General features: G+C 39.2%; 1 protein-coding gene across 4 annotated transcripts in view; it reads left to right on the top strand.

Moving 5' to 3' along the window:
- The first annotated feature begins 16 nt into the window (after nt 1-16).
- ALG9 (ALG9 alpha-1,2-mannosyltransferase) overlaps nt 17-25,874 on the top strand; it is a 106,413-nt gene continuing 80,555 nt past the window's right edge. For 3 of the 4 annotated variants that reach the window (XM_075839763.1, XM_075839762.1, XM_075839765.1), the window contains exons 1-8: nt 87-209; nt 2,738-2,876; nt 6,907-7,041; nt 7,233-7,303; nt 9,919-10,007; nt 11,048-11,183; nt 11,765-11,852; nt 23,789-23,894. In XM_075839763.1, the coding sequence (XP_075695878.1) occupies nt 103-209; nt 2,738-2,876; nt 6,907-7,041; nt 7,233-7,303; nt 9,919-10,007; nt 11,048-11,183; nt 11,765-11,852; nt 23,789-23,894 (871 nt within the window). In that variant the 5' untranslated portion in view covers nt 87-102. The other variant, XM_075839764.1, reaches the window with a different exon arrangement.

The following is a 25,874-nucleotide window of genomic DNA, read 5'->3' as shown; positions in this document are numbered from 1 at the left end:
CATGCGCACTAGGAAACTAAAGCGCCAGAAGAAACCATGGCGTTTGCCTGTTTCTCAATGACTACCCGTACGCGGAAGTGAGTTCTCTTGCCCTCAGTAGCAATGGCGGTAAAGGGGGCTCGACAGCGATGGAAAGGAACCGGTGGAGAGAGGGAGGAAAATAGCAGAAAACAGAGAGAGGAGGGTCGGGGGACGGAGCACAGAGCCGAGTGAGGGCTGCATCTAATATACGCCGCATGTCTGCTGTGGAAAGAGTGTATATGTGGGAACTGGATTGTGCATGTGATGGTATTCTAGTAATGCATGTCTGTACAATGGGGGCACTTCTCTCTTCATCCCGGACGCTGGTATATTGGTACTACCCGTGCCATGGTAGCTGGGATAGGACTTGCAAAAAGCAGTAATTGCTTCATACCACAGATAGAACCATAGGATTTATGTACAAGTCCTGTCCTCCCCTCCGTCCATAGACAAATAAAAATAAACAGTATATGTGCCCCCTTCCCCTCAGCAGACATCACCCCTGAGATCAATGCTAGACGTCCGATGGTAACAGTCATTTGTTTTGTATCCATATGGACGGGATATATAGGACATCACCTATAACTACCTATACGATGTTTGGACGACTAACCCTTCATAACTCTAGCTGTTGTGGAACTACAACTCCCAGCATGCTCCGACATCCAAAGGCTTTAGTATTCCAGCCAAAGGCTGTTAGGGCATGCTGGGAATTGTAGTTTCACAACAGTTGGCATGCCGAAGATTCCTGATTCTGTATTGTTAGAAGCTGCAGATTATACAAATGGGATATCACATATACAATGCATTCGGAAAGTCTTCAGACCCTTTCACTTTTTTCATATTTTATATATTGAGGCCTTGTGCTAAAATAAAATAAAAATCTATTTTTTCCCCTTCATTTTGCCCTCAATACCCCATAATGACAAAGTGAAAACAGAATTTTAGTACTTTGTACTTTTATTGAAAAGAAAAAACTAAAATATTGCATTGACATAAGTATTCCGACCCTTTACTCAGGACTTAGCTGCAGCACCTTTGGCAGTGATATCCACCTGCAGTCTTCTTGTTATGATGCCACAAGGTTTGCACACCTGGATTTGGGGATTTCCTGCCCTTCTTTTCTGCAGATCCTCTCAAGCTGTCAGGTTGGATGGGGACCGTTGGTGGAAAGACATTTTCAATTGGGTTCAGGTCAGGGCTCTGGCTGAGCCACTCAAGGACATTCACAGAGTTGTCCCTAATAGGGATGCATCGAAACGTCGATACTGTTTTGATTCCGTACACCCTCAAACGGTTCGATACGTTATTTCATGTATTTCGATACCAAGCTGTGCGGCCGCACAACTAAGTATAGTAATACATGAATGTATGAGAGCGGGGCTGCGGCTGTGTAATACAGCCATTACCCCGCTCCTGACAAGTGCGTGCGGTCAGCATGATGTGATTCGACCAGCGCTGCACTAATGATTGCCGGCACTGAAGACAGAATATGGCGGGCACACTGCAAAACACCCCTGTGCTCTGTCTTCAGGGCCGCCGCTCATTAGTGCAGCACCGGCCGCATCACCTTATGTTGATCGCTTATTGTCAGGAGCGGAGCAATGACTGTATTACACATCCGCAGCCCCGCTCTAACGGCGGAGATCACAGAAACCTCTCATCTCCGCCGCTATTCCCCTGAATGCTGCGATCAAAGTTGACCGCAGCAATCAAGGGGAAAATGAGAAGGGGATGCCCCTTGGATCGCATCACAGGAAATTCGTGTGATGCGATCGCGGGACATACCATATATGGGCAGACAGCCCAGGGTACATTGAAGGACCCCAGGGCTGTCCTACCATGTTTCCTGTTAGTGCATACTTTGGTATGTCCTAACAACTGCCTGTGTACAATCAGTATATAGATATATGCCAGTACATTCAAGTTTAAAAGTAAAAAAATAATAATAAAGTAATGTTAAATTAAAAAAAACACACATTACAATAAACATTAAAAATAAGTCTCGATACATAAAATATACACATTCGGTATCGTCCCAACCGTAATAACACATTTATAGCGTCATTCATGTTTGCGCTGTTATAAAATATAAAACTACTTTCCTTCACTTATTAATGTGAGGCACGAGGTGTTATGAATTTTAAACCTCCATGTGCCTCGCATTAATAGTAATTAACCCCATCATGTACCTCACACATTAACCCAATGTTGTCCATTATGACTGAGGAACATGATGGGGTTAATTACTATTAATCTGAGGCACATGGAGGTTCAAAACACCATGCGCCCCACATCAGAAAATGGAAGAACTTTTTTTTTATTATTGTTGGCAAAAGTATCGTTTTGGTATCGAGTATCGCAATACTACACAAAGTATCGGTATCGAAGTCCAAATTCTGGTATCACGACGTCCCTAAGCCACTTCTGTGTAGTCCTTGCTGTGTGCTTCGTATATTCGGCCAGATTGACCGCTGCAGAAACGGCTGCCAGGAAAAAAACAAAAGGCCTATACTTACCTGGAGTTGCCGTCGCTATGCGTCCCTGCTTTTCCAGCAGCTCTGTGACCAGGAGGCCTCCTGTGATGACGTTTCGTCACGTGTCCGCTGTAGCCTGTGATTGGCTGCAGTTTTCACAGTAATTTATTCTCTGGTGTCCGAACTCCATTTGATTAGATAGTAATGGTCACTCTTGTTCTCTTTTGCTTATATTTTAGATCGACATTCAGCAAAGCCGGACAAGTGTGGGCACCTGAAGGAGCTACTGCATTTAAATGCCTGATATCTGCCAGATTTTGTGCAGCACTGCTGAGCAACGTCTCAGACTGTGATGAAACGTTTAACTACTGGGAACCTGTAAGTAACAAATGAAGGAGATCCATTGTTACAGTGAAACGCAGCTTTGATTCATCGACACAATGTCGCAATGTGTTATCACTGTTTTGTAGAGCTCTAATACCTACTTCCAACTGGGGACAGCAGCCTTCGACACTCCAGCTGTTGGGGAACTACAATTCCCAGTATGCCCTTACATCCTTTGGCTGGAATAATAAAGCCTTTGGCTGTCAGTGCATGCTGGGAGTTGTAGTTTCACAACAGCTGGAGTGCCGAAGTTTGCTGACCCCTGATAGACAGTCAGTTTGGATCTTTCTGTTACCAGTGCAGAGTGTTCTATACCCTATGGCCGGGTTCCCATGTAGCGTAGACACTGGCATTTCCGCTATGGAATTCTGTGCGGAAATTCCGAAGCCTTTACAGTAGCAGCAAAGTGGATGAGACTTGGAAAATTTCATGCCCACGCTGCGGGACAAAAACAAAGCGTAAATGTTAATTTATTGACCTGTGGTGCGGAATTTAAATCGCAGCATGTCAATTTATGCTGCGTTTTTGTTGGTTTGTTTTTTTGCAGATTTTCCCCATTGATTTCAATCGGGAGGCAAAACCTGCAACAGAAAGCCAAGTGTCTCGGCTTTTGCGGTGTAATCGCAGCAAAAATCCCAACTCCGGAAAAAAAAAACACACTTCCCAGAACGCTCTCCTCCATCCTGCAGTCCGACCTCCTGGAATGACGTTTCATCCCATGTGACCGCTGCAACCAATCACAGGCTACAGCGTCACATGGCCTGCAACGTCATCCAGGGAGGCCTGAACTATGCGCAGCGAAGAGGGAACCGCAGCGTAATACAGTATCAGCATACACAATGAGATTCCAGGGAATCTCATGTACACGCTACAGTCATTTCCCGCACCTAAATTGACCTGCGGTGCAGATTTGAAAATCCGCAGCATGTCAATTTATCTTGTGTTTCCGCTTGCGAATTCTATCAGCCTAGTACAGAGGAAAATAGGACCAAAACACGAAGCATGAAAACGCCACGATTTACACATCAAAACGTAAAAACCGCACCAAAAAACGCATTCAAAGAAAAGCGCGATTTGGTGCGGTTTTTACTTGTGAATTTCCTTTCTATTGCTATGGTTTTGGTGCGTATTTTCCGCTGCAAAATACGCAACGTGTGCATGTAGCCTTAGGGTATGTTCAAAAGTAACGAAACCTTATGTTTTGCTGCTGTTTTAACCCCTTGTCGCTGCAGGAATTTTTTTTTTGTCCCCACTTTCAAAAGCCATAACTTTTTTATTTTTCTGACAATATAGTCGTATAAGGGCTTGTTTTTTGCGGGACAAGTTGTAGGTTTTTACAGCATCATTTATTGTACCAATGTACTGGGAAACGAGAAAAAAAATCTTTGTGGGACGGAAAGCGAAAAAAACAGCGATTCCTTCATAGTTTTTGGGTTTTGTTTTTACGGCGTTCACCATACGGTAAAAACTTAATTTTAACGTTATTCTGCGGGTCCATACGGTTACAGCAATACAAAATTTATGTCGTTTTTCAGTTCTACTATTTTTGCAAAGAAAAAATTATGTGTTGGAAAAAAATTGTTTTTGTGTCGCCAGATTCTGAGAGCCATAACTTTTCTATTTTTCAATAGATTGAGCAGTGTGAGGGTTGGTTCTTTTCGGGCGAGCTGTAGTTTTTACTGGTACCATTTTGGGGTACATATGACTTTTTGATCACTTTTTATTCCATTGTTTTGTGGGAGACAAGGTGACCGAAGAACAGCAACTTTGTTGTTTTTTTATTATTTTTTCATGGCGTGTGGTTTAAATAATGTTATATTGTAAGGCTGGATTCACACGAGCAAATAGACAAGTTATGGCTCTCAGAATATGGCGACACAAAACAATTTTTATTTTAACAATTAATTTTTTCTTTGCAAAAGTAGTAAAGTGAAAAAAAAAAATACAGAAATTTGGTATGGCTACTTGCCGGCGATCAGCTGATAGTGACCTGGATTCCTTTAAAGGCAATCTATCTTGAGTTTAATTTTAGTTGTAATAATTTACTTAAGTGTTTTTTATTTTCAGGTATGTTTATGGAAGTAGATTGTACTGTCTGTATATATCAGTTCAACATTGTGTGTGCTGTAGGGCGCCAGCAGGACATTAAAGCAATGGGAACACAACACTGTTGTGTTTTAGAAACCATTCGGATGAGCTGCTTGCTCCTGGCTTAGTTTCTACTGATGTGCGATGGGCCAGTGAGTGAAGGTGTAATTTCTTCTGTTGGTCCCTTGAAGCCCTCTTCTGGGAGCATTAATAAAGAACCCACTATCTGTTATATCTTTAAAGGGATTGTTCGCTTTTGGCAAATGATTATTGTTTAAATGGTCCCCAGGAAATAAGCCTATTACAGGGTGTCCTGAAATTATGCATTACATTGTGGATAGTTGAGTCCATGGGCTGTCTCTGTGATGCATGGACATGCTGGGTCCCCCAGAGTGGGAGACTCCCTTTGTAGCTGCTTTGGCTAATAGATGAGGGCCCTGAACTGGGGACCCCCCCCCCCACTCTATCAATTCAGAATTCCCTAATAATTTAAAAATGTTTTTCTAAAATAGACACCACTTCCAGCCAGGACGCAATGTCTATTCACACTCCCGACACTTCTGTAAAGTTTTTGTGGGACTTACTCACACAGCACAGCGTGATCTCATGAGATCACGCTGAGCTGTTATTCACAGCGTGATCTCGCGAGATCACGCTGTGCTGTGATTAATTCTCACGCAAACTTTAGCGAAGTGTCCTGGCTGGAAGTGATGTCTATTCACTCTGAAGACACTTCAGTACAGTTAATGTGGGTGTATGTGACAGCACAGCATGATCTCGCAAGATCACGCTGTGCTGAGTACAAATGGACATGAATGGAGAGAAGTGTATGAGGCTGATTGGTCACTGATTGGTCAGCGTCATACATTTCTCTTTACAACAACCACTTGGTGAAAAGTTAAAGAAAGCCCAGTTGGGCATTAAGAAACTAATTAGCATGAATCTAAAATTGCTCATTACTTGCTAAAAAATGATCGTTTTTCAAAATAAAAACCACTGCTGTTATCTACATTCCAGCGCCGATCAGACTATGTAGGAGATAGGGCACTTATAATCTGGTGACAGAGCAAAATGAAAACATTGCATTCTTGATCATTTGTGAATGCTGATTGTACCGACATCTAGTGACCTGTGTAAAAGCTGCAGTCATGATGACGTCGCAATGACTTTTGTTGTATAATTGCAGTGCTTTAACAATGGGTTCTTGCAAATACTATCTAACTTGTAGAAAATCTTGTAAATGCCAAGTGCAGTGAACCATGTGCGCTTGTTGCCCAACCTCTTTATGAACCTTATCCCTAGCACCACATGTGTTTTTGCACAGACAAGGAAATAAATATTTGTTTTTTTAGTTGATAAGATAAATATACAGGACATATCATCAACTTTATTGTTACATCAGTGACTAGGAATAAGATGAAAAGTTATTTTTTTTCCTTCTGAAAGTCAGGGGCTTTCTTGTAAGTTGATTTTCCAAATTCCACTCAAAACCAGGAAGCAGAACATCGGAGCAGAGCATCGGAAATACGTACGCAGATGTGAACGATGCCTAAAGCAGAAAATGTAATGTTGGAATTCAAAACGAAGATCATGTGTAAAGTGATGCACTTAGTTGATAATTCGGGGATTGACGGAGGCCTCCTGGGAAGCCTCTCCTGCAGCCTGCCTGCATGTACAGGTCCCAAACGGTGGTTGTCATGGCCTGCGTATAAACCTGTATAGGAAAAGGTGCAGGAGTGGCCGGCCTGAAGACACCCGTGTATCCCACCATTGGCGCAACCAAATCTGTGAGAATTTGAGGGTGTTGTGTGCACCACTGGGTTGTCGGCTTTTACCTGGTGTGTTACTTTAATGTGATTTCTTATTTTTGTCTCAGTTTTATTTACAACAAATAACTTATCATTGAATTATCATGTTTTATAACTTTTTTTTTTAGACTCACTACCTCGTATATGGCAAAGGATTCCAGACATGGGAATATTCTCCAGCCTATGCACTACGCTCTTATGCATACCTCTGGCTGCACGCTTTACCCGCATGGTTCCTTGCAAATATCCTACAGACAAACAAGGTAGGATGGTATTTTTTTCTTGTTTATTTTTTATAATTTTATCATTTATACTTCCTTGTAATTATGTTTTCTCACCTCAGCACAAAGATCCCTTTTGGTTTGAAGTTTCCATTTGCTCATAATATTAGTTGTTTGATAAAATGAGCGGAAGAAAAAATGTTTTGTTGAAAATGTCTTGTTTCATCCTATAGGTTCTTGTCTTTTACTTCATTCGATGCTTTTTGGCTTTCTGTAGCTGTGTGTGTGAACTTTATTTCTACAAGTAAGTATATAATTACATACCTAACTCTATTTATTCATTAAACCTTAAGGCCTCATGCACACTTCCGTTGGCCGTCATACGGCTAATGACAGATCCATGAAACACGGACTGCACACAGATGGCAAGTAAATTAAAGGGCCGAGACTGTCCTATTTTTGTCGGAACGGCCACACGTTTCCGTTAAAACGACGGAAGTGTGCATGGCCCCATTGAGATGAATGTGTCAGGGTGCTATCGGTTAAAAAAACGGATAGCACCCTGAAAATAATAACTGAAGTTGGCATGAGGACTGAAGGGAGTCTGTCACTAGAAATTTGCTTATCAAACCAGCAACAGAGTAATCTAGTGTAGGCTCACCTGAATCTAACGTTTTTTCATTTTTCACTTGCAGCGAAAATCACTTTATTCAATATATGCAAATTAGCTTTTTAGAGCAACGAGGGCGTCACAGTTGCTCCAAACTGCTCTGGCTTCTATCCCCCCCCTCTCCCTTCTTTCTTTGATTGATAGGGGCCAGGCAGTGTAAATGCCAAGTTCACGTCTGAACGCGCCTGCGCCTCTGCTTCATATTTGGTTTCAACTGTGTTTTTATTGAAAATTTTTCAACAATATACATATAACTTAGAGCAGCATGAAGGGCCATGCAATTCACATAGTAAGACAGTAACTTTCTCTGCTTCATATTTGGAGCATTCGCAGTACTCCTTGACGTTTCACCGGTCTAATCGGCTGTACTGTGCACGCGCCGATTACGTCAGACTACACCGGGAAGAGTCGTATCTCATCATTCACTGCCAGTGGCTTTGGGATAATTTTGACATACACAAATAAAATCTGCATTAATAAATGAAAAAAAATATCATATCATACAGCTGCAACCATAAACTGTATTTTCTAAAAGTTGACACCTGGTACATTGTAAAAAGTGCCACCCAGCAGCTTGCACTCATGGGTCCTTTCATTCAATTTGGCATCAAACCATACATTTTTGTAAGAAAAAAAAAAGGAAAAGAATTCATGTTTGTGGCTAAAGTCCTGAGACACACAACACCTCCCTAAAGTAAAAGGTCCATTTTCATTCTGCTCCCCTTCAAACCAGTGCTTCACCCCGAATATTGCAGCTAGAGCTTTGATCCTGGTATCATTTGAAAGCTAAGATTACAGGCTCAAAATCAAAGCCCTTATATTCTAGTCGCAGCAAGCGTTTGAAGTCACACGGCCTTGACAGTGAAAGGGTTAAACGGAATGTGTGAGTAGAAATTTTTTTTTTTAGTTAAACTGTTAGTATATAAATGATTACACGTTGTTCTAATTTTTTTTAATTTTTTCACAAGTCAGGAAATATAAATTAGATTCTAATTTATAACATTTCCATGTGCTGGTCACTAGAGGGAGCAATTCCCAAAATTGCAGCATTGGCATGTGGTAAAGCAACCTCATTGCTTTATGCTGCAAAATTGGAGAACACACACTCGCTCTATCATCCTCAAACAATCCCCCCTTGGTTGAATGTTCAAGCCTCCTACACTGTGTGTCGCCATTTTTTGAGCGAATGCACAGTGTAGGAGGATTAGATACAGTGGTAATCACACAGTATAACACGAACATACACAAACATAACTTACCTGCTCCTGCTGCTGTTTCTGCTCCGTCCGCTCCTAGTCCTTGCTTCTGAACATATGGACGGAAGCCGCGACCGGAAGTAGTCATCTTACTGTCCGGCCGCGTCTTCCGGTCCACATGAAAATGGCGACGGATGTCGCTCGGCTGAAGACCTTCCTTTTGGACTGTGTGGGAGCGGCACATGCGCCGTTCCCACACAGACGGCGTACGCTATAGTGAATGGAACGGCTCCCGTTCGCATTCACTATGGGGATGTATGTGCTGTATTCCATTTCTGTATGTCGTTAATCGACACATACAGAGATGAAAAAAAAAATGGCAGCCCCCATAGAGAAGTAAAAGAAATAAAAAATAAAAAAGTAAAACACAAATAAAATGTATTTTAATAACATATTAAAAGCAAAAACATATAAAAAATTTTTTTTACGTGACACCTTCCCTTTATAGGTTATCCTTGTCGGGGAAAGATTTATTAAAACTGGTGCAAAAGAAAAGTGGAGTAGTTGTCCACAGTCAGATTGCGCCATTGATTTTTAAAAGGGTCTGAACAATGAGATCTGGAATTTGGTTTCTATGGGCAACTGCTTCACTTTTTTCTTTGCACCAGTTTTGATAAATGACCCCATTGTTTCTTCTGTAGGTCACTTCTCCTCCATATATTTACCTGCAACTCACCCGAGTTGCCCTCAAGTTTTTAATATAGCAAATCAAACATTTGTCCACAAGCTTGGGTAGCAGTTTATATATGTGTTTTGTATACAAAGAGATCAATATTTCCACTATATATATATATATATATATATATATAAACTGCGATGTGAATGTATTTGAAACACGGCCCCTGTCTGTACTCACACCAGAATTTTTTTTTCTTTTTGCCTTAGGCTCTGTGATATCCATGTGTACCCCAAGCTAGTGACCACTTGTTTAGGTTTTTGTCGTTTTTAACTTCACATATGGTTTTAAATGCTGTACTTTCCATTTATTTTAAGGGCTGTATGCAAAAGATTTGGACTTCATGTTGGGCGGTTGATGTTGGCTTTCCTTGTCCTCAGCACAGGGATGTTTAGTTCTGCTGCTGGTAGGTGATGATGAATGTCTTGGATGTTTATTATGCCTCTAGATCTCTTACTGAGGCTCTTTTGCTTCATCATTTGTGTATCAGTTACTTGATGATTGTTTTTATCTTCAGTTTAGCCATAGTTTTAAAATCATTCTCCTTGCCATAGTGGAAAATATGCTTAAAATGGGGTTTTCAAGTCCTAAGAAATTCATCGCGTATCTTCAGGATAGGCCCATCCAACTCCTGGCTATGTTGCCGATCAGCTGTTTTGAAGGGGCCACTGCGCTCCTACGAGCGCTGCTTCCCCTGTATTCCTTACCTGCTTGCACTGTGAATTGCCGACACACTTGTAGTGACGGTGTAAATAGGAGAATGTGAACTACCGCTACAAGTGTACCTGCGATTCAGAGTATAAGCAGGTTGAAACAAAGGGGAAGCAGCGCTCGTATGAGAGGCGCGGCTTATTCAATACAGCTGATTGGTCGAGGTGCCGATAGTCCATCAATTACTTAGGACTGGAGAACCCCTTTAATGCATTGATTTCCTATTGAGCTTGTGGTGGGTTTGTGCTGATATACAGAAGCCATCTAATCAAATACAACTGCAGTATAAAGCATAGGGGAAGGACTGAGCAGCAGCCTGAGACTTTTAAGAAACAGCAAAGCAACCAACACAGAAGACATAGCAGACCAGCCTTTTCCCTTAGATAGTGACCTATAATTTTAAATTCACTGTTGGATTCTGTTTTCAATTATTTCTGACATGTCAAAGGCTCTGATTTTAGCATTTTGCGCTCCTTACCCAATTCCAACCTCTCCTTCTTCATTAGTTTTGTCACTTGTTAACAAACCAAGGGGTAGTTTTTTTTCCCCCCTCCAAATTGAACCACTCAGTTCACGTTCCCATTGTCTCTTATATAATCTGTTACTCGCTTTGTGATTGTAATGTGTCTGATAGGATCCCTTTTTATCAGTGAGAAATACTACTAATCCTAAAATGCTGTTCTTGTTGGAAGTGCCATTCAGAATGATTTGTCTTTTTTTCTTTTCTCCCTGCAGCATATCTCCCCAGCAGTTTCTGTATGTACACCACACTGATCGCTATGACCGGATGGTACATGGAGAAGGTCTCGCTGGCCGTGCTGGGTGTTGCTGCTGGTGCTATTTGGGGTTGGCCTTTTAGTGTTGTCCTGGGGTAAGAAGCGGTCTTATATTTTGAACCTACACCAACCTTTCCTCAATGTGTAGAATAAAACACCAAGTATAAGTTCTTTTATTTGTAAATGGGAATCATTCATTCAACACGTCCTGCTTTATAGAGTATGTACTACTCCAATTTACATATGCATATCCATATGTTCTCGTTAGATCCGCTACGTAAATTTACTTTGAAGTCTACGTCATAGTCGGTGTAAACACACAATGGATTCTCAGATCAGCTCTGTGGTGCATATATTACACTGCTGGATTGAATGATCGATTTTCACTATATCCATTCTTCACCTCTTGTGCTGGTCCTTTGTCTGCCACGATTGATTTTCCTACGATCTATGTTTTTTTAATGTACTTGCCGTCCTTATTATTTCTGTCAGTTCAGTGTTGGGATAGTGACGTTTCGTCTTTCGTGATCTAATGGCCCACTCAATGTGATGTGTCGTCCCTGTAGACGGTTTTGGGCTCTGAAAAGTTTTTTTTCTATATCTGGGAAACCTCTTTGACCATTAAACCTGCCTGCAAATAGCGATTCTCATAAAATATCTCAACTCTTGTTTTCAGAGTGCCCATCGCCTTTGATTTACTTTTTCTGAAGCACAAATGGAAGAGTTTTATTAATTGGTGTCTAGTGGCGCTCATATTGTTTCTGGTAAGTTGGAACACTTTAAATATTTAAAGACATTTACACTTCGAGTTTTTCTTTCCAGGCTTATACACTTTGGCTGGGTTCACACGAGCGCATTAACGTCCGTAATGGACGGACGTATTTCGGCCTCAAGTCCCGGACCGAACTCAGTGCAGGGAGCCGGGCTCCTAGCATCGTAGTTATGTACGACGCTAGGAGTCCCTGCCTCTCCGTGGAACTACTGTCCCGTACTGAAAACATGATTACAGTACGGGACAGTTGTCCTGCAGAGAGGCAGGGACTCCTAGCATCGTACATAAGTATGATGCTAGGAGCCCGGCTCCCTGCACTGTGGTCGGTCCGGGACCTCCGGCCGAAATATGTCCCTCCATTACGCACGTTAATGTGCTCGTGTGAACCCAGCCTTAGAATAGTCCATACTGTCAACTGTGCAGTCCATAGAAGAACACATGTCTGTAGTACAGGTATACAGGTATAAAGCAATCATTATACTGGTGTCCACTGAACTTTGTTGAGCCGGATTTATGTTGCATACCTGTTTTTTTAAGTTATTTAAATCATTGATTAATCTGAAGTGAATATTATATCCTTGCAAATATTCTATCCTATTATATACATATTCTCTACTAGAATCAATGCGTAAATCTCCATTATATGGCAGCTGATGAAAAATGCCACAGATTTATTTTTCCCATTTTTTTCAAAGAAAAACCTGTGTGTGTGTCTATGAAATCAGAGGCATATAGAGGTACGGTAGGAGCCCATACACTTCTATGGGAGTTAAATGACAGAGGCATACAACTGTGTATGATCCCTTATTCTGGTTTATAATATCTTGCTAGTCTGTATCCAGCTTACTAATGATTAATCCGTTGTGAAGGGTATCGCCAAATAAAACACTTTAAAGTTTACTCTCTGTATTGTTCTACTCTTCCTCTGATGATTGTGAAATGAACCCAGTGGGGACCGCAGTATAGGGGCAAGAGAGGGTTAGGTTGCAGTGTCTGGTCGCTCTTTTCGGGGTGGTAGTTTGGCTATCCATTAGGGCCATCTTTAGGGTGCATCTTGGAAACGGTCGGTAGATACCTGTTCAAACGACCCTACAACAACTGAAAATACGAGATGAGTTTTACCACAATATCTATCAAAAATTACGTTTTATTATTTTCCACACCAGTGAAAAGGTCAGTGATAGAGATTTAGGTGTCTATTCGACCTGTGGGGAGGGTACACCTTACCTTGTTCCGTTATAGTGTTATCAATTATTAACTTTTTATTCCCCAATTCTGTGGGATTCCCTTTCATGGATGTAGTTTTGTCTGTTTTTAAGGTGTAAATTCAAATTTTATTGTGGTTGTTTTCTATCTCTTCTGTTAAAACTGCATAATTTATTACCAAAGTGTTTAGGAGATATCACGGTGAACTACAGCACTTATAAAAAAAAAAGACAGAGACAGAATGATTAGAATAAAGCCAATTTTTATTAAATGAATGCCAATTTAAATCATCCAGTGGAAAATGTACAAAATCTAGGCTGTGTTTACACAGTGCAGATTTGCTGCAGTTTTAGCCAAAGCCAGGAGTGGATCTCAAAGAGAAGAGAAACTTTATTCCTCTCTCTTTGAGATTAATTTGAGGTTTGGATAAAAAAAACTGTAGGAAATCTGCACTGTGTAAACACAGCCTTACTGCATAAAATAGTGCGAACTAGAGGAAGGCGAAAGATAACCCCCATCAGAGGGAAAAAAAAATTCCTTCCTGACCCCATATTTGACGATCGGCTAATCCCTGTTAACTGCAGTGTCAACAATGGATGGGGCCCTATTACATCTGTACTGGTCATTTTTGACTGAAATGAAATTATAAACATAATGATAATTGAAATTCTTAGAACAATAAATCAATAACAATATGTATATAATGATGTACTAGTAAAATAAAAAGATATAATAATATTTACCGTTTATAAAACATTTTAGGATAGTGTATTTTTTTCTAAAAACATAAGTATATTGCAAGAACTAAATAAAATGATATGCCATCTATATTATCTACAATGACACTACTGATATGATGACATTTACATGATATAAAACATAATACACTATATATCTGTCTCTCTTTATATATAACTCATTTTACAATATTTATTTATGACATATAACACATAATACACTTTATGTATATATAATAGATTTTTCTCTATAAAAATATAACATATATTATTACCATTATGTATAATAAAATAAAAAAAACGTACATATATCATGATATACAGTTAAGTTAATTATTGTATTATACAATAATACACACAATCAAACACAATTGAATATATATTATCAATACTTCTATCAGAATTAAATGATCACTACTGATAACACAAGAATAGTATTTACCGTAGCACTATATGAATAATGTTCGTTAGCTATAATATGCGTATATTACTGAAAATACTATGATAACAATTTCAATAGTCTTTGCACTACTGTTGCACATAAAGCTCTGTTCACATCTGCGTTTGCATGTCATTTCTGTTCCATCATCAGAAAAGAATATGAAAATAATGAAAGTGGCGGATCCGTCAAATGATGGATACCAAAGGCGTCGGATGAAACCCATTGACTTTAATGGGTTTCGACAGGTTTCCTTCTTTTTGCTGAACAAAATAACTCTGCATGCTGACTGTTTTGTCCGGAAAATATTAGGGAATCTGCGACGGAGGATCCTACTGAAGCCTTCGACGCAGATGTGAACAGAGTATGTATAGTTTATTGTCCTTACTAAATACAAAAATAAATAAATTAGAATATGTATTTAAGGATATAGTATTTGTAAAAGGTTATATAATACACACTATAACACATGATGCCATCTATATTATCTATGGTGACTCTACTAATACAATGATAATATTTACATTATATAAAACATGATATACTACATTTATATTAAAAAAATAATAGGTATGTATATATATTTTTTCTTTATACAAATAAAGTATATTACGTTTATATATAATAATAATAATAAAAAATAGTACTATCTTTACTAAATGTATTTACAACATATAATGCATAATATACTATGTATACATGGTATATATCCATTAGGATTTAAATGATATACTGTTATGTAAAATTTAAAAAATAAAAACAATATATTTTTAATATTATACAATTAATAAAAATATATTATATAATTCTATACGCAATAACACAACATTTTACACACACACACACACACACACACACACACACACACACACACACACACACACACACACACACACACACACACACACACACACACACGATAATACTAGAATAATATTTTCATTAAATAAAATCTAATCACTATACTAAAATACATCTTTCTCTAAAAATATATAAGGTATATTACAAGGAATAAAAATACCAGTAATGAATTATATGCTATCTATATTCTATATAATAACAGTACGGATATGTCGGTGTACGTTACATTGTATAAAACATAATACACTATATCTGTATCTCTCTTTATATATAACTCATTTTACTTTATAAAGATATAAAATATATGACACTTATGTATTAAAAATAATAACATATACTGATAATACTATTATTTACAATATTTACCTATGACATACTGTATAACATCTTACAATTACTTATACACCATTTTTTTATGCGTGTGTGTGAATTATAATATAATATATACATACTCATATATATATATATATACACACAAACCATTTAATAATTAGAATACTATAAAATATATAATAGGTAATACATACACTACATAAAAACACATGCATGATGCATGTAAAAGTATAATAACACATATATATATATATATATATATATATATATATGTGTGTTATTATACTTTTACATGTATCATGCATGTGTTTTTATTTAGTGTATGTATTACCTATTATATATTTTATAGTATTCTAATTATTATATATATATATAGTGATCATATGAGCCTATATAATAAAATAGTATTTAGAATAATAAATCAACAATATATAATGTGGATGCAGCATCTTTCCCTCTTCCTCTTGTCTGCCATCCGCTCCGCTCTGTTTTATTCTACAGGCTCCTACAATCATAATCAAATGAAATTAAAGATGATTCCACTCTCCCTCTAAAGTTCCATCACAACTCCTTCCTTTGGGGACTCGCTATGTATACCTCTGGCGGAAGGCTGCAACATATCCCACCGTATAGGCATATAGTCGGGTACGTCGCCCGAACCTCCTGGGCAAATAGTTACCTGAAGCACTGTGCCTGGGGATGCTCCTGACGTCACTATCCATATAAGAACAGTGATGTCAGGAGCTTTATAGTGCTGGAGTCCCCGGGCCAGTCCCTCTTCCCCAGGACTACATCCCTAGGTAAACTCCTAACTTCACTGTCTATATGTAGGGAGTGACATTAGGGACTTTCCCAAGGCCAGAATCCCTGGGCAGAGTTCTATCTAATGCTCTTCCAGGAACTCCTGTCCTGGGGAAGCTCTTGACGTCACTGTCTATATATTAACAGTGACGTCAAGAGCTTTCCCCTGGGCTGAAATATCCAGAAGAGTTCTACCTGATGGGACATCTCTAAAAATATATAGTTTATTACAAAATAAAAAAATAAATTAATTAGAACATGTATTTAATATTAATTAATGTCTATAATGACACTTCTGATAATACGATCAAATATAGAATGAGGCAGAACTACCAAATTAATGAAATAAATAGTGATCCTGTTTAATTCCACATGCAACGTCTCAGCTCAGCGTGAGAAAGGCAAACACTAAACTGAAACGTTGCATGTGTGAATTAAACAGGATCACTATTTATTTATTTTGTAGTTCTGCCTCATCCCATATTTGTTTGTTACATTGAAGGCTCATTGGACTGCGACCCAAGAGGCGTTCACCCACCCAATTTGTCTGCTGGTGCTGCTGATCTTAGTTTGTATACTGATAATATGATGATGATATTTACTTTGTATAAAACATAATAAATTATATATCTGTATTCCTTTATAAATAACTCATTTTACTTTATAAAGACATAAAGTATGCGACATTTATGTTTTATAAAAAATAACAACAAAATATATAACACTATTATTTACAATATTGACAGAGACGACAAAAGCTTACCCTGGACCAAAATCCCCAGGCAGAGCGCTACCTGATGCTTTTCCTGGGAAAGCTCCTTGACTTACATATTGAACGTATACCTGTGACGGATGCCATACAGTGGCATCCGTCATCCATAGGCTACCAATTACAAAAAAAGCCTACACTGTGCACTATACGTGTTAAGGAATCACTAGTTGTGCAATTCCTAGAGTGAAAGTTGATGGAATTGTTATGTGAGCGATTCTCCAAGGGCAGCTGAAGACTGTCTGGGACAAGCGTGCAAGTAAATCCGCTACCTCAAATCTGTCATATCTCTGATCGGCAGAGTCTAAGGGTCAGTTCACACACAGTTTTTCAACACGTTTTTATTAAATAAAAGTTATATTTTAAGTTTAATGTTCTACCAGCTCTCCCTTCCCTTCTCCACTTCCCCACACACTTTGCTATTACTCAATGGTGGTATAACATTCCTAACATTCAAGTACCGATCATCATTATTCCTCCATCTTTTAACCTGTCTCATCGGCAGCGCTGGTCCCCTTATACAACAATCCCAGAGGCGAGAACAATTATACATGATTGGCTGCTTGGTTTCAGCGCTGTGTTGATTTGAATCAGGTTCTTGTGATTGCTTACTGGACTAATCCCTTTGATGGAGTTTTCTCATCTCATAAAGTGATGGCACATTGCTATGATGTCATCACTATGGAATGGGAAAACCCCTTTAAAGAGGCTCTGTCACCAGATTTTGCAACCCCTATCTGCTATTGCAGCAGATAGGCGCTGCAATGTAGATTACAGTAATGTTTTTATTTTTAAAAAACGAGCATTTTTGGCCAAGTTATGACCATTTTTGTAATTATGCAAATGAGGCTTACAAAAGTCCAAGTGGGTGTGTTTAAAAGTACAAGTCCAAGTGGGTGTGTATTATGTGCGTACATCGGGGCGTTTTTAATACTTTCACTAGCTGGGCGCTCTGATGAGAAGTAACATCCTCTTCTCTTCAGAACGCCCAGCTTGTGACAGTGCAGATCTGTGACGTCACTCACAGGTCCTGCATCGTGACGGCCACATCGGCACCAGAGGCTACAGTTGATTCTGCAGCAGCATCAGCGTTTGCAGGTAAGTCGATCTTACCTGCAAACGCTGATGCTGCTGCAGAATCAACTGAAGCCTCTGGTGCCGATGTGGCCGTCACGATGCAGGACCTGTGAGTGACGTCACAGATCTGCACTGTCAGATGCTGGGCGTTCTGAAGAGAAGAGGATGTTACTTCTCATCAGAGCGCCCAGCTAGTGAAAGTATTAAAAACGCCCCGATGTACGCACATAATACACACCCACTTGGACTTGTACTTTTAAACACACCCACTTGGACTTTTGTAAGCCTCATTTGCATAATTACAAAAATGGTCATAACTTGGCCAAAAATGCTCGTTTTTTAAAAATAAAAACGTTACTGTAATCTACATTGCAGCGCCGATCTGCTGCAATAGCAGATAGGGGTTGCAAAATCTGGTGACAGAGCCTCTTTAAATTAGGGATTATCATAAATATACCATTGTATAGATTTTATTCAGGATCATCTGCTTATAAACCTGCCTTATTCAAGAGAGAGGACTGCTAATAATTCATAGGCTGATGTAAATGAATACATTGGTCATATAATATTCTATGGCATTTATTCTATATTTACAGTGGTTACATTGTATCTATAAATCTATACACAGCAGTTCCCTTATGTACATCTTATATGACAGCGGTATATTGGGGAATTGCTGCATATATACTTTATAACTGTCAGAAATCCAAGATTCTGTGCTGATAAATTTCAATATGTCTGATCCCCTACTTCCCTTCACACAGCCCTGGAGGTAAATTCTATAATTATGGCTGCCACAAGGATGAGCAGTGGGGTTTACTACATACAGGTTTATGAATGAACATGAGCTGTGTAAATCTGTATTTGGGGAGCTCCCCTAGTGGTGGCTCCAGTCATCGTTAATCATGGAAGCTGGGGATTTAGAGCTCTGTAACAGAAAAACAAGCTCGGACCCCTATAAAGATATTATAACGATATAATGAAATCATAAGCACAGAATCTGGTCCTATTTTAGACCTTAATGACCAAGCAATTTTTTATGTTTTTCCATGCTTGTTTTTTTGGGGTTCAAGTTGTATTTTTAATACACCATTTTGTGGTACTTATAATTTATTGATGAACTTTTATTAACTTTTTTTGGTGGGGTAATAGGGAAAAACCCCTGAAACTTTTTTGTGTCTTGAATTTACGCCGTTTACCGGGTGGTATAAATAACATAATAACTTTATTTAGCGGATCGTTACGATTGCGGCGATACCAAATTTCTGTATTTTTTTTAAATGTTTTACTCCTTTTAGCGCTTGTCCACACACAACGGAATTGCTGCAGAAAATTTCTCCAGCAATTCCGTTGAAAGTCAAAGGCTTTCCGCTGCGGCAAAAACGCTCCATTTCCTGCGGTCTTTACGGCAGAAAATGGTGCGGAAATTGCTGCGTTTTTCCTAATTTTAGGAGATGGAGACATCTCCTCTGAAAAACGCAGCAATTCTGCACAGTTTCCGTAGCAGGAATTGACGGTCCGAAAAATATGCACCGCAGGTCAATTTCGGCTGGGAAATCTTACGCAGCGTGTGGATGAGATTTGTTAAATCTCGTCCACTATGCTGCTACTGCATTCTGCAGTGTTTTTTCCGGCCGGAAAAAAAACGGCATTTCGGTTACGTGTGGACAAGCCATAACACAGTAAAAACTATTTCTTTTTCTAAATTATTTTCTTTTGTGCCGCCATATTTTAAGAGCCATAACTTTTTTTTATTTTTTAGTGTTTTTTTGTTCTTTTTTTGCAGGACGACTTGTAGTTTTTATTGGTACCATTTTGAAGTAAATGCGACCTTTTGATCACTTTTTATCAAATTCCGATGCCCGTGGTTTCCGTTTGTCTCTTTTGTGCACCTGATCTGTCGTTTTGCTGGAAACAATAGCGTAGTTGACTATGCTATTTCTTCCGGCTTAACGACGGATCCGGTGCTCAGGGTCCTGTTCTGACGGAAAGCTCCGACGGAAAGTCAGAACGGGACCCCAACACAGATGTGAACAGAGCCTTAATAGAGCAAAGTGCAAGTGCCTGAACAATAAATGCAGCAGCCGTATACTGACAATACATCGACTTACCTGCTAACGCCGATGCTGCTGCAGAATCAACTGTAGCCTCTGGTACCGGTGTCCTCGCTCGTCTGACACGATGCAGGACCTGTGAGTGACGTCACAGCGTGATCTCTCGAGAACACGCTGTGTCTGCACTGCCAGAAGCTGGGCGTTCTGAAGAGAAGTGGATGATACTTCTATACACAACGCCCAGCTAGTAAAAGTATTAAAAACGCCCCGATGTACGCACATAATACACGCCCACTTGGACTTTTACTTTTAAACACGCCCACTTGGACTTTTGCAAGCCTCATTTGCATAAATACAAAAATGGTCATAACTTGGCCAAAAATGCTCGTTTTTTAAAAATAAAAACGTTACTGCAATCTACATTGCAGCGCCTATCTGATGCAATAGCAGATAGGGGCTGCAAAATCTGGTGACAGAGCCTCTTTAAGTTAGGGAAAACAATTAGACTAAACAGGCACAAAAAGGAGGACAGAATACAGAGAAAAAGAGGGGGAGCCTGATCCCCAGCACGTGTTTCACCACCTGCTTGGTCCGGGGGTCTTAGACTTTAGGACTGTATTCTGTCCTCGTTTTTCTGCCTGTCTAGTCTAATTGTTTTCCATAACTTGGCACTTGTCAGTATAGGGCTGCTGCATTTATTGTTCAGGCACTTGCACTTTGATGTATTTACCTGTACATTTCTTTCTATAGGAGGTTTTTAGTATTTACGTGTGGGGATCCTTGCATTATGGGATTGTCGTTCCATTTTATATTTAGTATTTTATTTCGTATCTAGTAAAGATGTTGTATATTGCATCAGTGAAACATTGATGCAAGTTCTGGTTACTGCTGTGATCAGAATATATACTGTACATGGTAATAGACTATATACTGTACTTGGAAATATATATACTGCACATGGTAACATACATACTGTACATGGTAATATATATACTGTACATGGTAATAGACTATATACTGTACATGGTGATATATACTGTACATGGTAATAGACTATATACTGTACATGGTAATATATACTGTACATGGTGATATATACTGTACATGGTTTTATATACTGTACATGGTGATACACTGTACATGGTAATATATATACTGTACATGGTAATAGAATATATACTGTACATGGTGATATATACTGTACATGGTAATAGACTATATACTGTACATGGTAATATATATACTGTACATGGTAATAGACTATATACTGTACATGGTAATATATATACTGTACATGGTAATAGACTATATACTGTACATGGTAATATATATACTGTACATGGTAATAGAATATATACTGTACATGGTAATATATACTGTACATGGTAATATATATACTGTACATGGTAATAGAATATATACTGTACATGGTAATATATACTGTACATGGTAATATATATACTGTACATGGTAATAGAATATATACTGTACATGGTAATATATATACTGTACATGGTAATAGAATATATACTGTACATGGTAATATATACTGTACATGGTAATATATATACTGTACATGGTAATAGAATATATACTGTACATGGTAATATATACTGTACATGGTAATATATATACTGTACATGGTGATATATACTGTACATGGTAATATATATACTGTACATGGTAATAGACTATATACTGTACATGGTAATATATACTGTACATGGTAATATATATACTGTACAGGGTAATAGAATATATACTGTACATGGTGATATATACTGTACATGGTAATAGACTATATACTGCACATGGTAATATATACTGCACATGGTAATATATACTGTACATAGTGATATATACTGTACATGGTAATAGAATATATTTGGCTTTAGCGTAAGGAATTTGTCATCATATAATAAATGTACTGGACAAGTGTTGGGTGTATCTGCCCGCACATATTATATACCCAGATATGTCAGTGAGATCAGTGTATGGCGCATGTTGTGTATATAGACTGGCACCTATCTGCAGATTCTGGAGAAATACAGAGAACTGGTGACTGCTGGGAAGAAATGTGACCGGTGAAATCCTCCTTGGGTGATCAGCCGGTCAGGAGCTGCTGCAGTCTCTACCAGTCCTGAGCATGGCAGTCGATCTGTCGTAACAACCAGTTCAGATGATAACAGTCTGTGCATGTGCCAGTTTATGCCAGCTGTGTGTAAGTCACATGACCCATGTAGCCAATCAAATACCAAGCAGTATATTCAATATTGGACGCATAGTGTAAACTTACATTTACTGGTGTTTTACCAAAAACTGGTATAAACTGCTGTGTAATTGTAGGCCATATAGTTTCTATACATTATTTATGAGATTAGTGAAATTAATTAACTGAGATTTTTCAAATGTCATATGTATTTACCATGTGTGTTTGGCATGGAGGACCTGGATCCTGAACTTTCACCATCAATGTACCCATCTATGTAAGGGCCTGTTCACATCAGCATTGGCTTTCCGTTCCCCGGTTCCGTCTGAGGTTTCCGTCGGGTGAAACCCGCAACGGAAAGTCAAACTGAAACCACAGCTTCCGAGTCACCATTGATATCAATGGTGACGGAAACATTGCTAATGGTTTCCGTTCGTCACCATTCCGGCATGTTTCCGTTTTAATGACGGAATCAATAGCGGAAAACGGAAACCTGCCGGAATGGTGACGAACGGAAACCATTAGCAATGTTTCCGTCACCATTGATACCAATAGTGACGGAAACGGAAGCTGTGGTTTCAGCTTGACTTTCCAGGGTTCACCCGACGGAAACCTCAGACGGAAGCCTGGAAGTGCAGGTAGATAACCAGGGCACCAGAGGAAGAAAGCTGATGAATGAAACAATCCTATATCTCATTATCAAATAGAAGAACATAGCGGGAAAATGATATCCAGCCGCACCAGTCATAAATACAACATATCTACCTTGTATTACAGACATGTTATATGTATTACTATGTGAGTTATCAAAACCTATTACATGTCAATGGAAATTTTCTACTGACCTCTCCGCAAATAATATTTCTATACACATCACATTCTGAGATATACAGAGATAAGAGGTGCTGCTACAAAGATGCTGCTCATCTCCTCTTCCTGTGAAAGGGATTTGTTACAGATGGCTTTTGTTGGAAGATCCTTCTCCTGTGCCAACCACTGATTAGCTCTTTAGGAAGAGGTTCTTCAGCAGCTGCAGTGTGTATTATACAGTTACTGCAGAACATAATACACCTGCTGCAGACCTTCTTTAATAAACGTATGAGGGAGCTTAATGTAATAAATTAATAGTGGATAGGAATCTCTCTCTTTCTCTTCGAAAAAAGTTTCTGCAGCAGCTGAGGTGCGTATTATAAGGCATAATATACGGTATATTCAAAAGAATATTAGGAGTCAGGACAGAGTTCCCTGACCCGTATAAATGTTCCTAGTCTGCAGCCTTGTGTCTTTTATAATATGAAATATGTCTAATACAGTATGTGGTTTGTTGTAGTGTGTATATATATATATAGTGGCAGGTTTATATGTGGTGACATATTTCGTATGATTCATGGACACAGAACGGTTCTGTATCTATTCTACATGCTCTTTTTTTTGTCTCACAGGTTCCCCTGGTGGCTGTTGATAGTTATTGTTATGGAAAGCTTGTAATAGCCCCTCTTAATATTGTCCTGTATAACGTCTTCACCCCTCATGGACCCGATTTATACGGTATGTACCAAAATCTTATTTGTCTGCAGTCTACAAATAGAAAAGGATTTTTTGTTCTCATTGAAAACCGGGTGAACTGGTCAATAATAAAGATATGATATATTATGTAAGCTTAGGTTATGTTCACACAGGGCGGACACGCTGCGTAAAGGTACACAGCGTATCCGACAATGTGGCCGCAGGGAATTCCTGTCCGAAAAACCGCACCAAATTGTGGTGCAGTTTTTCAGCCAGAATGTCCGCTGTGAAAAACTGCACGTAAAAAAGCAAGCACGCACGTACCTACCCACTGACGTCCTGCAGACCGGCCCCCTGGGATGACGCTTTATCTCATGTGAGCGCTGCAGCCTGGGATTGGGATTCCCAGGAGGCCGACCTGGATAAAGAAGTACATTCTGGGTAAGTATAAGATTTTTTTTTTTCATTTAGAGTTGTGTTTTTTTGCGGCGGAATCGCAGCTTTTCCGCTGCAAAAAATCTGCTACTTTGTTGCAGGTTTTACCTTCCAATTGAATTCAATGGGGAAAACCCGCAACACAAAATCAGCGTTTACACTCCGCTGCGGATTCAAAAACCGCTCATCAATTTCTGAGCGTTTTTTCCCGCTTTTCATTTATGCAGCGTGTGGATGAGATTTGTTCTGTGTCATCCATCTTGCTGCTACACTATTATGCTGTGGATTTTCCGCAACTAAATACTTTGTGGAAAAAACACAGTATTTACGCAACGTATGAACTCTGCCTTAAAGAGCCAGTATTACCTCTCCAGGAGCCAGTTTGAATGTTTTTTTAATAGCCAAATAATAGGAAATCCATAAACATCAGTATCTATGTGTGTGTGTATTGGTGGATTTGTTTTTTTATTTTATTTTTTTTATTTGGTTCATTTTCATAACTGGCGTACTTTCTGACAGGCAACTTTGTCTTCAGAGTTACAATAGTAGCTAGCTGCCATTTGGGAGCCCCAGTCATGGAAACTTTGTGCCCAGACGTTTAAAACCAACCTGTTATAACTTCAAGACAGTCCTGTGATGTCACCCCAGAGATTGTGTGGCAGGGGGGAAACAAGGATCGGGCATGTTGGATTTCAGCATGGCCATTGTTGTGTTCCCCCAGACGATAAACACTTCCAGACACTTCTGACAGCAAACGCTTTTCTCCCTATGGCCGTAAATATATACTTTACATTGTGATCATGCATGTTTATGGCATAGATGGAAGATAGCTGTCAACTGAGCAAGTTATTTACACAGACTTCAAGAGGTTTTCCCAAAATTATAAATGATCACCTATCCACAGGATAGGTGATAATTTTCTGATCGCTTTGGATCCCACCACTGGGACCCAGCCGATCGTGAGAACGGGGGGTCACGAATTCCCAGTGAGGAGGAGCTTGAAGGGAGCGGCTGTCAAGAATGTGCCCGCTCTCTGTGCTTAGTTCATGGTCTATGAGAATGATGGAAACAGCCAAGCACTGTAAGCGGCTGTTTCCATCATTCCCGCAGACATTGAATAGAGCGGCAGCACGCATGCTCGACCACCGCTCCATTCAATGTCCTCCTCACCATTGTCGAGCAGTAAGGAAGATCTGTGAGTTCGGGACCCCCATTCTCAAGATCGGTGGCAGTCCCAGCGGTGGGATCCACAGTGCTCAGGAAACGATCACTTATCCTGGTAAGTGATCATTTATGATTTTGGGAATACCACTTTAACCATTTCGCTGCTGTGACAATGTTCACACTTTTCACATAAATAACAACTGAAAAATAAGATAAAATAAAACACATTATACTCCTACATATATATATCACAGCGTAACCTTGTGTAAAAAATACATAAAAATTAATGTTTGTGGCTAAAAGTCAGATCCAAGCAGAGCCTGAGAGACAACGCCTCCAAAAAATAAAATATCAAGATATGCAGAGTTCATTTATGCCACTTACGTCTATGTCTAACATGCACCAGAACTGAATAGACTTAAA

Source organism: Rhinoderma darwinii, chromosome 10 (genome assembly GCF_050947455.1).
Source record: "Rhinoderma darwinii isolate aRhiDar2 chromosome 10, aRhiDar2.hap1, whole genome shotgun sequence".
NCBI classification, from domain to species: domain Eukaryota; kingdom Metazoa; phylum Chordata; class Amphibia; order Anura; family Rhinodermatidae; genus Rhinoderma; species Rhinoderma darwinii.
Note: the sequence above shows the minus strand (reverse complement) of the source record. Positions and strands in the feature narration are given on the sequence as shown.